At 43.5% G+C, this 14,964-nt stretch overlaps 1 protein-coding gene across 1 annotated transcript in view; it reads left to right on the forward strand.

The window, feature by feature from the left end:
* Positions 1-14,964, forward strand: part of SGPP2 (sphingosine-1-phosphate phosphatase 2) — a 102,619-nt gene that overhangs the window by 56,129 nt on the left and 31,526 nt on the right. Inside the window, 1 exon segment of the mRNA XM_042457040.1 lies at positions 14,654-14,812. Within this exon segment, the coding sequence (XP_042312974.1) occupies positions 14,654-14,812 (159 nt within the window).

Raw genomic sequence — 14,964 nt, forward strand, 5'->3', positions numbered from 1 at the left:
CGCTCTCGGCCCACAACAAACTCCAACTCCCAGAATTCCATAGCCTTGAGCCAGGGCACTCCCAAACCGGGTCACTGCCCAGTGTGGATGCAGGCCATGTGTGTAGGCACTCATGGCTGCTTAGTGAAGCGGTGGCTTGGGAGCGAGTGGCTGGTGCAGTGCCGGCCTGTAAGCAGCGAGGGCCGGAGGGAGGGGAAGGAAGGAGAGGGACCCACCTGCCGCCGCCGCGGGAGGGGAGAGGTGGCGCTTCCTCCGGCTGCACCTGTCGGCGGGAGCTCCGCCTGGCTGCCCCGCATGGCCCTGGCCCTGGCCTTTCCTCCCTCCTGGGCCCATTGCCAGGATGTCGGCCTGCCTGCTCCGCAGCCTCATGGACTCCCGCCTGGTGGCTCGCTTCCAGCGGCTCTGCGGGCTCTTCCCGGCCGAGGAGGAGGGAGGGAAGGAGGGGCCTTTGGCCAATGGAGGACCCCCGGCTTCGCCTTGCAATGGCAGCGCCAGCCACGGCCGGAAGAGGCAGGTAAGGAGGCCCAGGGACCCCTGGAGCTGGGACTGCCCTGGGAGGGATCTGGGGCAAGCCACGCTCTCTCTCAGACTCAGGCCTCCACTCCGCCCCTTGTTGTTGTTGTTGTTGTTGTTGTCTTGCTCCGGACCCTAAGGAAACCCCTATCCTGAGCTTTTCTAGGTCAGGTTTTGCGCTCTGGGCCCCACACAACAAACCCCCAGCTCCCAGAATTCCATAGCCTTGAGTTAAAAGAGTTAAAGCGGTGCCAAACCGGGTCATTTCTCCAGTGTGGATGCAGTGAAAACCCCCTTTGCTTCCATTGATAGCAAATGGAAGGTGGCGCCTACACTGTGCAGCCTCCATTGAGCCTCAGGCCCTGCAGCGTCAGGGAAGAAGATGGGACTTCACTTGGAAAAGGAAGGAGTCGAAGCAAAATGGGTTATTAGGTTGTTAAAATAAGAGTAACAATATCTATTTATATCCCGCTCCTCCGAATGATTGAAATGGCTTACAATAAAATGCAATATCAATACAATATCATAAAAACATTATAACCCTACACCTCTCTAACCCTCCCATCAATAATAAGAAAATACAATTAAATGATCAATTATTAAAACTATCATTAATAAATTAAATAATTAAATAACTAACAATTATTAACAATAACCAGAATTTTTTGGGGGGGATGACAGTAAAAGGAGTGCTTGGAAGGGGCGATTTGTGCATGACTTGCCATGTGAAAATAATATATATATATATATATATACACACACACACACACACACACACACAGAGTATATGTATGCATGGCCTGTCATTAAAAAGAAATGATCATCTTTGGTTAGAGCGTCATAGTTTTGAGTGCTGAACTAGGACTGTGGAGACAAGGGCTTGGTTCCCAGGTCCGCCATGAAATCCATTGGGTGATCTTGGACAAGTCACACTCTCTCAGCCTCAGAGGATAGCAGTGGAACAAATCTTGCCAAGAAAACCCTATGATAGATTTTTTTTGTGGGTTTTCCGGGCAATGTGACCATGTTCTAGAAGAGTTTATTCCTGGCGTTTTGCCAGCATCTGGCATTTCTCTGAAGATGCCAGCCACAGATGCTGGCAAAACGTCAGGAAGAAACTCTTCTAGAACATGGCCACATAGCCCGAAAAACCCACAAAAAAACTATGGATGCCGGCCATGAAAGCCTTCGACGCTATGATAGAGTCACCATGAGTCAGAAATGATTTGAAGACATATCACACACACACACACACACACAAGTGAGGTTGAGAGCCAGCATAGGTTGCAGTGATCCCCAAATTGTGCTCTTTAAAGGGAATTTGGACTTGACCTCCCTGAATCCCTGGCTGAGGCTTCTGGGAGCTGAATCCCAAAATCTCTTAAAGGACACAATTTGGGGACCACTGGGTTAGAGGGTTGAGATACAACTCTGGAGGCCAGGGTTCAAATCCACCCTTGGCCATTGAAACCCACTGGGTGACCTGGGCAAATCACACTCTCTCTGCCTCAGAGGAAGGCCATGGCAAAACCCCTCTGAAGAAATCTTGCCAAGAAAGCCCAGTAATAGGTCGGAAATGACACAAAGTCAGAAATGACACAAAGGCAGCAGTAAGGGAGAGACAGTTAATGTGGAGCAGCATTAAGGATAACATTTAGTGAGAAATAGTGAAGAATCTGAGAATGCAAGTCATTCTCATATCTAGTATTGAATATACAAGTTGAAAAGGTGGAAGATCTGTTCCTTTGCCTGCCACTGTAAAATGAACACCTTTTTGTCACTTCAGCCAAACACCCAAATGTACCTCATTTTAAACATATCAACATGAAAATATTGGTTTCTCTTGGAATAAGTTAACTAGTCTGTCTATCCAGACTGATTGAAAAATCCCAGATTTTGTTCCTGTACTTTCCAATTTTATACTCTGTTAAAATAATTTGGCTTGAGGAGCTGGTATAAAAAGTCTCTAATCATACTGAAAGGTGACAGAAAATATTCTGGCATAAACAAAATGTGTATGGATCTCCAAAATAAAATTAGAAAAACAGAAACAAAATCTGGGCTTTCTGGTCTTTTTCATGAGTCTGGACAGACATTTTAAGAAGGGGTGGCCCAAGAAATTTTGCTACAGGAGGCAAAGGGAAAAATGGGTCTTCCCAATTCCAAGTGCAAAAAGTGAGAAGGTGGCAAAATATTGGCATTAGGCTACTTTAGGGGTTACAGAACAGGCCAAGTGACCTTTCTTTGTTGACATGTCATGCTCCTTTATCATCACCTGCTTAAGATGATTTCCTTACTCTGTGTAATGTTAGGGCTGGTCCAAAGAAAAAGTTAAAATTTCCCTAGCCAATTATGTACACATACACACTCAGAAGCCTGTATTTTTCAGGAGGGTCCCTAAAAAGGTTTCTGGGGGGCAGAATCATAGCTCGTAGTGAGGACACTGCCTTCACATGTATGGTTCCGAGCTGCCTGCCTCCCCTGCATGCTCTAAGCACATTGTTCTGAGGCCAGAACAACGTGCCCGGCCATACTGACAATGCTGGATGCATCATTCTGACCTCGGAGTGATGTGCCCACAGCAATGGTGGCAGGCAGTTAAGTGAGGACAGACTGCAAACAGACAAGAAATGTCAACAACTGCTGGCAATAACCATTGTCAAAATGGTTATTGCCAGTATAGCAGAGTATTTGACAAATCTTTGAAGCGTGTTCACAGCCCTAAGCGAAGATAACAGCAGAAAGATGTCTTCCAGAAATGATGGAATGCAGGTCACCGGGAACTGTTCAGCTCACACTGCCAGGCTTCTGCTGATTAACAACCAGACAAGCCAAGCTCCCGAAAGTGCTTATCTTTATTTACAAAGTGCAAACCAAATAATCAACGCGACTTTTACTATACAGAACTCACAATCCACTCTTCTCTCAAAAAACCACAACAATTACCAGAAGTCCCTGAGTTTATATAAACACAATACCATGTGGTCCTACAAACTCAGCCTCTTCCTGTCCCACCCAGAAAACCGTCCCCTTGTCTAAACAGACACATGTTCATCTTCAGGCTTCCTGCACACCAGGCAGTAGAATGACCTTGTTGCTATGATTAGCAGCTGTAGCTCATCAGCTTCGTCCTCCGGGTGCTGATGGCTCATGGTCACCACACATTTAAACATTTCATGTTAGTTGGCTTTTAACCCTTAACAAGAAAACCCACAGCAAAAGGTGAGTTAAGCAAATGTGGGTTGCAGGTGTAAACAGTCCAGATTCAATTTGGGGTTCTGGGGCTGCATAAAGTGACATAACAAAGCCAGCCTGGGGGGAATTTTGGGTATAGAGCCAATGTAGATAAGCCCTTAGAATAATTACACTCCATGGAAATTTAATAAGGTGATTGGCTTGCTCTTTTAGAGTGATGTAAATCTTTGTGAATTTTTTTTCTTGTAGGCAAGAACAAACAATTTTAACACGTTTTTCCTTGCTACAAGAAAGATTTCAAACTTTTCAAGGCCTGTTTGTAGGCAAAGACTGAGGGTGCATCTACACCAGGGGTAGGCAACCTGCGGCCCGCGAGCTGGATGTGGCCCGGCAAGGCCTTGGGACCGGCCCCAGCCCGGTCCTGCCACAGATTGCCTCCAGGGCCTTTGGCCTCTCGCGCGCAGAGGCAAGGGGGCAATTGTTTATAGACACCTCAGAAACATGCATTTATATTTAAAAAAATTTAAAAATCAGCAAATATTTTTGCGTGCCCTCCACTTTTTTTAAAAAAAGTGTCCACCATTTGAAAATGTTGTCCTACATTTGTCCCGGTTTATTTATTTATTTAATTTTTTTTTTAAAAAAACTTATTTAATTATTTATTTTTTGGCTTCGACCCCCCAGTTGTCTGAGGGACAGCAACCCGGCCCCCAGCTCAAAAAGGTTGCCTACCCCTGATCTACACTGTCAAAATATTTGATACCACTTTAAATGCTGTAGCTTTATCCTATAGAATTCTGGGATTTGTAGTTTTACAAGGTCTTTAGCCTTCTCTGCCAAAGAGTGCTGATGCCTCACAATACTACAAATCCCAGGATTCTCTAGGATGAAGCTCTGGCAGTTATAGGGGTGTCAAAATGCATTATTTATTCAGTGCAGATGCACCCTTGGCTTAAATCAACCTGTCTTAAATCAGCCATCTGTTATATTTTCTAATATTCTCTCCTTCTGTGTGCATTTGCAGACATTTATAAGCCTTAACATTAGCACAGTAGGACTATTGGCAAATAGTATGCCAGAGAGCTGACAGGAGAGCAAACAATGTACATACATTAAGCAGTGCCCCTGGGGGAATCCACTGGGTGGTAATGACATTTTTTGCTGTTTCCCAGATCTGTGTCTGGTTCAGAAGGGTTAAGTCACTTTCAGTAGATGTGCTACTGGATGGACACCACTACTCAGATTTCAGTGTGTTTCTTGTATAATACTAGAAGGGAGAGGGAAGACAGGAGAAAGTATGTTATTTCTGAAACTTATATCACACAGGTGGAGTTTGAGCTAGTAATCTGATATACTTAATTTCTGTTCTCCCCAGCCTTTGTCTTAAATGGTAAAAAGTTAGTAAGCAAGGATATATCAATGAAGTATACAGCACCATCTCCAAACCTTTTGGACAATTTCAGATTATAATTCCCCTTCTTATTCAGACTTCCCATTCTCTTATTGATCTCATCTTTGCCTATTTTCTACTTTGCTACAACTTCTGGTTTAATTTCTGTCCATCTTGTTCTCTTCTATGACTGAAGTTTGGTGTCTTCCGTAATCCTTCCCTCCTAGATCCATATGAGTTTGCAAAGGTTTTCTTCTTTCTCTTTTTACAAGGAGAAGCAAGTTTTATCGTTCCCATTTTATTGCCTTTGTTGTTCCAGATTTGCTCAGGAGCATCCTGGGTATGGCTTGATAAATCTAATCGGGTACTCAATTAACTTTTCCTCCATACTATCCATACTGTGTTACAGTAGCATTTTCACTGTTCTCCCCCCTTTCTTATACCCTTGTGCTTTTTTTAAAAAGTCTTTGTCTGGTGAGGAAAAACAAGTATCAAAAGCATGTGCTAAAAGACTTTGTGCCTTTTGGGCTGGCCTAGTAAAGATGTTTGGACTTCTTTTATTGATCCGCCATCTTTTTCTTCACAATCCTCTCCTATCTAATCCTTCTTTTTGTCTCTTCTAATGTGAGAAACTGTGTGTCTGTTTATGTCTAGAACTACCATACTGTTTGTCTTTGTATTGCCTATTAAATTCAAAACCTATATAATTTCACTGCATTGTATTGAATTGTTTACTACTTATCCCCTGCTTGAAGAAGATTCATCTAGGGCCAGTCTTTTAATATGCTGCTGAATTTGTTTTAGTGTTTAGTTTTTTAAAAATGAAGATTTCTGGTATTGTTCTATGAAACTGGGCCAGGACCTTTCAGCACCATCTCAGAATGTGCCCATAATTCTTTGAACTGGCTCAACCTCAAAAGTGTTTTGAAAAGCACACTGTAGTTCAGGGGTAGGCAATCTTTTTGAGCCGGGGGCCGGGTTGCTGTCCCTCAGACAACTGGGGGGCCGAAGCCAAAAAATAAATAACTAAATAATTTTTTAAAAATTTAAATAAATAAATAAACCGGGACAAATGTAGGACAACATTTTCAAATGGTGGACACTTTTTTTAAAAAAGTGGAGGACATGCAAAAAAAATTGCTGATTTTTAAAAAAATGTTAATATAAATGCATGTTTCTGAGGCATCTATAGACAATTGCCCCCTTGCCCCTGTGCGCGAGAGGCCAAAGGCCCTGGCAGCAATCGGCGGCAGGACCGGGCTGGGGCCAGTCCCAAGGCCTTGCCGGGCCGCATGTTGCCTACCCCTGCTGTAGTTGATAGCGCTTAGAGTTCTAGAGCCTTCAGTCAGCAAGAAATGCTGCTGAAGGAACAAAGTGGAATATGAAACAAAAAGTCAAATCCAAGTTAGCACTCAATACATACTATGTATACTGTTTATTTTTAGTTGTGTGGCTAATTGAATTATTTGGGACTGTATGGTTAACTTGCCAAGAATATATATTCTTGTATACCACCTTGGATCCTGTGTTAGGAGACATGTGGGATATAAATTAAATAAATATTTCAACTGACATAATAAACTTGGAAAGAAATATCCCCCACACCCTTTCCCCACACACCCTCTATCAGTTATCCATTGCCTGGGCCAAGTAAAGGCTCCTTTAGGCTTCCTAGTTGGTGGCTAGGCCTCATAGAGCCTTCCCACTTGCTTCTTTGGTTCTTCCCTGGTGTTGGCAAGAGGGTAGCACTGAGAACGCTCTGTGGCTCTGAAAACCTGGCCACCAGATATGTGTTCATACTCATTCATCTGACCAAACTCAGTTCTTGTTTATTTCTGCATTTCCTGCTCTTCACTAACAATCTTACTATTTGTTTTCCTCTGTAAGAGCCCTGCAAAATCTAGTTTGTTTCCTTCTGGAAAAAAAGGTATCTGCAACTAAAGAATAAGCAACATATTCAGAAAGAAAGCTATGGGAGGATGTTTCTGCTTGACAAGCTACTTCTCATAGAATCATAGAGCTGGAAGAGATCACAAGGGCCATCCAGTCCAACCCCCTGCTATGCAGGAACACAGAATCAAAGCACCCCCGACAGATGGCCACCCAGCCTCTGTTTAAAAACCTCCAAAGAAGGAAACTTCACTAGACTTGGAGGGAGTGCCTTCCCATCTACCATTACCAATGCTGCTTAGCAGATGTAGTACCTAGGAGAGCTACATCTGGAGAACCACAAAGGACCTACCACTGCTTTAGTCAGTAGAACTTTAAGCTTCATGTCCATTAATTTTGTTTTAATGTGTTGCATTTATTAACTTCCTTGAAAGGAGAATGTGCTGACAAACATTTTTTAAAAATTCGTTTTGTTCTTCCTTTCTACTAGTAGTGTAATATTTTACCAAGCTCTGCTGAGTTGGTGTTCAGTTCCTAGCGTTTGGAAATACAGAAAGCATGCTCCTGGCTTATGTATCCTACATTTTTCCTGCTAAGACCATGCCATATGCTAAGCAGGCAGACAGATGGGTAGGAATCATGCATTGTGGCTAGTTCTGAAGCATGCATATGTTCAAAAACAAGTTGGATAGCATACTGGAAGCCAATGGGCATAAACTCTGCCTGTTCTTAATTCTTGCATTCAGGAATATCATTCAGCTGTTCCACATAACATGCTTCTACAGCAGGAATAGTGTGCAGGTCCAGGGACAACTTTTATACCCTAGGATAATCCAGTGGCCACATAGACTAACAAAAAATAAGCCCCCAAATCCAAACTGGCTGAATATGCTGCCTCAGAGTGTGGTGGAGTCCCCTTCTTTGGAGGTTTTTAAACAGAGGCTGGATGGCCATCTGTTGGGGGGTGCTTTGATTGGTGTTCCTATTTGGCAGGGGGTTGGATTGGATGGCCCTTGTGGTCTCTTTCAACTCTATGATTCTAAGAATCTTCACCTTTTGTTCTTAAAAAATAATCTTAGACAGTCCAGGAGGTCTTAAAATCTTCTTAAAAGGTAAATAGTTGTACTATGAGGCTTCCAGGGTCAGCAATTCCCCTATTTTGTTGCCCAGGAAAAGGCCAGTTTAGGAATTTTGGAGGTGTCAAGGGCCCAGAAAAAGATCCCTGTGCATCTCATGTGGCCTAAGACTGCAGTTTGTTCTGTTCCATGGGCTCATCTCCCAGTGTATTCTTGATAATAATTGGTGTGTTGACAAAGTAGAGCACTTTTCACTTGTTTTTTATATGATAACACTTGACAATGAGACTTTGAAAGAATAGATCAGTGGTGGCGAACCTATGGCACACGTGCCACAGGTGGCTCTCAGAGCCTTCTCTGTGGGCACACGCACCATCGTCCCAATACAGACTTCACTAGAGTTTCACTGGAAATCCAGAGGGATGCGGCACTTTGTGATAAATAAGTGAGTTTTGGGTTGCAGTTTGGGCACTTGGTCTCTAAAAGGTTCTCCATCATTGAAATAGATCATTAAGGCTTTCATGAAATTTAGATCCAGAAATGTCTATGGCTTAATAAAGCAGAAAGGTTATAATAAAGCACAATTTACCATAATAATACAGGATGTATAATTTCTCATTTTCTTCCACTGAAACAATCCCTTTCAGCATTTTGTGCTGGTTCAGATTATTTTTAAAGACTCATTTACACAATCATCAATGGCATTGTGAATTACTTAGTCATCATAAGGTAATTTTTCATGAAGGTGATCCAGAAATTCTGCAAGGGAGGGGAACATTTTTCAGCCCAAGGGACAAATTGAATTTCAATGAAGGTGTTGAACTGCATTGTATCACCCTATTTATTAAACCCGTATGCAGATGATTTCATAAGCAGATGAGGCTTAGACTCAGGGGGTGTTCCCACTTAATATTTGAAACGATTTAAAATACAACGTTTTTAATAAAACCGATTCAAAATAACCCTGGTGTTATCTCGCATTCCGAAACGTGTTATTCTTCGTTCCCATCTGGTTATTTAAATCGAAGTTTTTACCTGCAAGCGTTCCTACTTGGCATGAAATCGGTGTTTAAATAAAGCGATTCTTCTCTTCCATACCTTATTTGGAGCTGTCAATCAATAGTACGTCAGAATGACGTAACGTTAACCCGGATTATTTGGAAGCGATTTAACTTTCGTCAGCGTTTCCATTTCATTGACCGTTTGTGAAATGATGTATTTTTGGCGGTTTTTTTTTTAAATGAACCAATCAAGGCGCTTAAACGATCAAACGTCATAAGCGCTGTCAGCCTTATATACATTTTCCCTCCGAATTTAGTAGGAAACCCAAGCTCTTTCCAGAGGAACTATGGGATAGGTTTTGCATGACAGCATCCCCTCTTCATGTCTCCCAAGACAGCCAGGCAGAATCCCTTCAGAGAGCCCACAGATCAATGGGGGAGGCTTTTGGCAAAGCAAATTTAGTAGGAAACCCAAGCTCTTTCCAGAGGAACTATGGGATAGGTTTTGCATGGCAGCATCCCCTCTTCATGTCTCCCAAGACAGCCAGGCAGAATCCCTTCAGAGAGCCCAGAGATCAATGGGGGAGGCTTCTGGCAAAGCGAATTTAGGAAACCCAAGCTCTTTCCAGAGGAACTATGGGATAGGTTTTGCATGACAGCATCCCCTCTTCATGTCTCCCAAGACAGCCAGGGAGAATCTCTTCACAGAGCCCACAGATCAATGGGGGAGGCTTCTGGCAAAGCAGGGAGGGAGCACTCTTCCCAAAGATTCTCTTTCCAGGGTTGGAGGAGAAGGCAGATTCCGTTTGAGAAAGAGAGGGAGAAAGGCTCTATCCCCCCCCAATTGATCAGAGCCCTTCCCTGTCTGGGCGCGATCAGATGCCTCCTCGCGAGGAGCCTTCCCTTCCCTGCCTGGGCGAGATCAGAGCCCAAGCGGGCAGGGAATGCCTCTTTGAGAGGAGCCTTCCCTTCCTGCCTCTCCTCCGTTAGAAATGGGCTCTCCCCACACAGAGGGGAGGTTGCAATCCACCGGGAGAAGCCTTGTAGTCCTTTGCAGATGCAGGCGCTTGAGCAGCCAGGACTTCAGGCGCTTAAAGCGCTGAAGAGATTAAGCGCCTGTAAACCATTAAAATAAAAAATAAAAATAATCCTTATCTCTTATTGAAAGACCACAGCGAACAAAGGGGTGAGGGAAGAAAAAATGGCGACAGCCACGACGGATGGGGACAGAAAGGGCAACTCCCCCAAGGACAGCCCCCACCGCAGTCCGCTCCTCCCATCCATCCAACCCGATTCAAAGGCTGTCGTTCCTATTTAAATACTCCGGTTCCTAACTCGAATCAATGGAAAAACGTAGGTTGGACCCTAGTGTTTTTTTAACACGTGTTAAATGAGGAAAATTCGATTTAAATTTTTATCCCGCTCTACGATTCGATTTGTAGTGGGGACGATTGCGGGTTGCTCTAGAACCGTTCTAGGTTTAAATCGGATCCTAATATGAACGCCACTCCTTGGATTCAATTCAGAACGCGGGGTTTCCCCTAGTGGGAACATCCCCTCAGAGGCAGGAGGAATGAATACTGGAGGAAGGAACATTAACAGTCTAAGATACACAGATGACACAATACTGCTAGCAGAAACCAATAAAAACCTGCAGCAATTACTGAAGAAAGATAAGGAGGAAAGTGCCAAAGTAGGCTTGATGCTGAATATCAAGAAAACAAAAATAATGATCATGGGGGAGCTACAAGAATTCATCCTAGATAATGAGAAAATTGGAATAGTCAGAAAGTTCCCATATCTTTGATCAAATGCAGTTCTTCCTATCCACAGATTGTTTATCCATGGATTCAAGCATCCATGGTTTGAAAGCATTTTAAAAAGATATAAATTCCAAAAAGCAAACCTTGATTTTGCCATTTTATATAAGGAGCACCATTTTACTATGCCATTGTATTTAATGGGACTTGAGTATCCACAGATTTTGGCTTCCATGGGAGATTCTGGAACCAAACCCCAGTGGATACCAAGGACCCACTGTATTGATCAGAATACGGACTGCAGTCAATAAATTAGAAGAAGACTAGGAATGCGAAGGACAGCTATGTAAAACTGGAAAAAAACTAAAGATTAAAGAACTCTCAACACCAAAATGAGAATCGTCCAAGCCATCATATTCTCCATCACTTGTACAAATGTGTAAACTGGACAATGAGTGCTGGACAGTGCTGGACAGTGAAGAATGTCGTTTAAAAGAACATAAACTCATTTGAGATGTGGTGCTGGAGAAAAGTGCTAAGGATACCCTGGATAGCCAAAAAGACAAACAAATGGTTTCTAGAATAGATCAAGCCCAAACTCTCCCTAAAAGCCAGGATGACTTAAACTGCTGTGCTTTGGCCACATCATGGGGAGGCATGAATTATTAATGCTATGAAAGGTAGAGAGCAGTAAAAAGAGAGGAAGACCACATGCCAGATGGTTAAAGAGGCAACAGGCCTGAGCCTGCAGGACCTGAGCAGAGGACAGGGGTCATGGAGATGTCACATCCACAGAGTCACCCTGAGTTAACAGTTAACAACAACAGCATCATCATGGACCACATTCCAGTAGAGAATGGCACAAAAGATAAAGAATACGGACAAAAATACAAGAATTTCTACTAGTAATTAAACCTCAAATGAGGCATTTAAACCTTTTAAAGTAGAAGGAGAAACTGTACAAAACAAACAAACTAGGAAACCACATGGGGAAGACAACGTGGTCATTTGGAGAATCTCTGGAGGGTGCTCAAGGCCTAACTTTGCTCACTCTTATTTTTCTCTGGCGGGTTACAGACCGCTCATTTGGGGCAGCCTGCACCCGCCCCTTTCCCAGTTGTATCGGGGCCTCAGCTGCCAGACCGGCAGCCTCCGAGGCCCCGATCCGCCGCTTTGCAGGCCGCTTTCCCGCGGCCTGGAAAGGGGTGTCATTGGGGCTTCAAGCCCCAAGGACACCCAGCGACGGTGGGGAGGAGGAGAAAGGGGCCAAGCAGGTGCATGTAAAGGCTGTGCCCAGCGATGCAAACTCCAGAAGGAGCTCCTTCTTGCACCTCGTTTGGAGGCGGCACAGTCGTGACATCGTAATGGCGGCGGCCGTGTCGAACGGCCGCCACCATTTTGTACGGACTGGGTCCGTACTAGGGTTAGGAGCGTCAGGAAGTGACACCCCTTTCTAACCCTAATACGGACCCAGTCCGTATTTTCAGGCCCGTCTGTAACGGGCCTCTGTAAACTTTACATCTTACGGCATAGTTAGTTACCTTGCTTTTTTTTCTTGATAAATATACAAATTTCTACCTATCAGAAAAAAATAATTGTTACTTGTGGTGGCATGTATGCATTATAACTCTTTGGTTCTTTAGGAGAAGGTGATGATGCAATGATCTCTCTAACCTGTGTATTTAGCACACAGATCTGTCTTTAGCCCACCTTTGGGTGAGTTTTGAGTGGATGCCCACTTGTAGGAATGTAGGAAACTTTCTTACAAGGGAATATTCTTACTGTCCTTTTCTGGTTGTCTTGCATGCTTGTTATTTTAATTCATACAAAATTAGGCTTTGAGGTGCTAAGTGTTTTGTACCATCTTACTTGGGACTGGAACATCAAGTAATCTTGGAGTGGAGGGAGGTACAATCTACACAATGAAGGAAGGCAGCTGTGAACCCTCTGGAATGATTCTGTGTTCTCTGTACCATCCCAGAGAAGGGGAAAAAAACTTATGAAAAGAGTTGCCCTAGCTAATTGTTTTGTTGCCCAGCCTGCTTTTCTAGTCTGGTCTACAGTTCAGTTCATAGCTGCTTAATATTGTTGAAGTTGTGCCCCAACAGTGTCTTCATTTCTCTCATTTGCTTGCTTCACCTTACTTGTGTAAGGTAATTTGTGTTGTAAATAAAATATGTGGTAATATGTATTGCAATGAAATAATATCCTTGATAGGAATGGAGGGTTAAAATTAGTAATTGCAGTGCCTCAGGGCAAACTGTTGGTTTAATAATAATAATAATAAATAAAAATTTTATTTATATCCCGCCCTTCCCACGATCAGGGCGGCTTACAGCAGGTTAAAAACAGCTCAACAATATAACAATTAAAATACGAACAATAAAAAGCAGGAAAAAGCCCCATAGCCCAACCTCTTGGCCACGGAAGAGGAGGGAGGCCCACAGGGTTTTATTCGGGGAATGCCTGCTGGAACAGGAAGGTTTTTAGGTCCTTCCTGAATTGGGCCAGGGTGGTAGACGAGCGGAGCTCTGTGGGCAGCGTGTTCCAAAGGGCTGGGGCAGCCGTGGAAAATGTCCTCCGTGTCATGGAGGCTAATCTAGCCCCAGGCACCTTCAGGAGTTGCTGCCCAGACGTTCTGAGGGTGCGAGGCGGAATGTACGGGGAGAGGCGGTCCTTTAGGTATCCTGGGCCCAAGCCATTTAGGGCTTTATAGGTAATCACCAATGCCTTATATTGAGCCTGGAAGCGGATGGGCAGCCAATGGAGATCTTTCAGCACCGGTGTTATATGGCTGGCCCTGGAAACGCCAGTGACCAGCCTGGCTGCCATATTCTGCACCATTTGAAGCTTCCGGGTTTGGTATAAGGGTTGCCCCATGTAGAGTACATTGCAGAAATCCAGTCTCGAAGTTAGCAGAGCATGTACAGGTTTGGAAGAAGGAAGAAAATATTATCATCTCTAATAATTGTGTTATAATTTATATACATGTATTTGACTGGTTTGTGTTTGAATTGCCTGCTTTTCTTCCCAGTTTTAACCCAAACCCATTCATAGCTCATCTCATCACCACACCCACAAAGTTTGCATTCCTATGGACTTTACCACACACAGACTGCTATATTCTTCCTTCAATTTGTGTGTGGTTAATACAGTTGGCTCTCCTTATTCACAGAGCAGTGCAGCCATGATTCAATTTACAATTGGCCCTCTGTGTCCAGGGATTCTGTATCGATGGAGTCAACCCTCCACAGTTTGAAAACATTATCCCCCTCCCAAATATTCCAAAAAGCAAACCTTGATTTTACCTTTTTATATAAGGGACACAATTTTACTATGCCATTGTATTTAATGTGGTCTTGCCACCCACACATTTTGGTATCCACAGGGTGTGGTGTGGTGGGGTGGGGAGTGGAATCAAACCCAAACAGTGGGCCCATTGTACATCACTCTGAAATAGAATAGCATTGCTACATCTTTAAATTTGTTTTTGGCTGTCTCAGAATTCTCGTACTGTTTGATATCTCTTAACAAATTTACTGTTGTTGTTTTTGTTGTTGTGTGTCTTTAAGTAATTTCTTATTTATGGCAACCTTAAGGCAAATCTATCATGGGTTTTTGTTTTGTTTTTTCAGAATTTGTTTGGATGGGTTTGCCTTGCCTTCCTCTGAGGCTGAGAGTGTGTGAGTTTCCCCAGGTCACCCAGTGGGTTTCAGGGCTGAATGGGGAATCAAACTCTGGTCTCCAGAGTCATGGTCCAACACTCAAACCACTATGCTGTGCTAGCACTCTAACAAGTTTACTAACACATAAATATTTCTCTCTTAGGACAAGTCGCAGGACTATGTTGTCAAGAATTATTTCTACTATTACCTGTTCAGGATATCAGCTGCAATGGGTCAAGAGGTTTTCTACATTACGTTCCTTCCATTCAGTTACTGGAGCATTAATCCAGACATTGCTAGAAGGATGATTATCATGTGGCCTGTAAGTATTCCTCAGACTATAACTGCACATTGAACAGTTAATGTTACATTGCTAGTTGTTTTTCCGAAAGCTTTCTGGGTGTCCTTCAGGCTTTTTAAATATCAGATAAAACAGTGTAAAAATTTAGCATTCTGTATGTCTTCTGAAAAAGT

Source organism: Sceloporus undulatus, chromosome 3 (genome assembly GCF_019175285.1).
Source record: "Sceloporus undulatus isolate JIND9_A2432 ecotype Alabama chromosome 3, SceUnd_v1.1, whole genome shotgun sequence".
NCBI classification, from domain to species: domain Eukaryota; kingdom Metazoa; phylum Chordata; class Lepidosauria; order Squamata; family Phrynosomatidae; genus Sceloporus; species Sceloporus undulatus.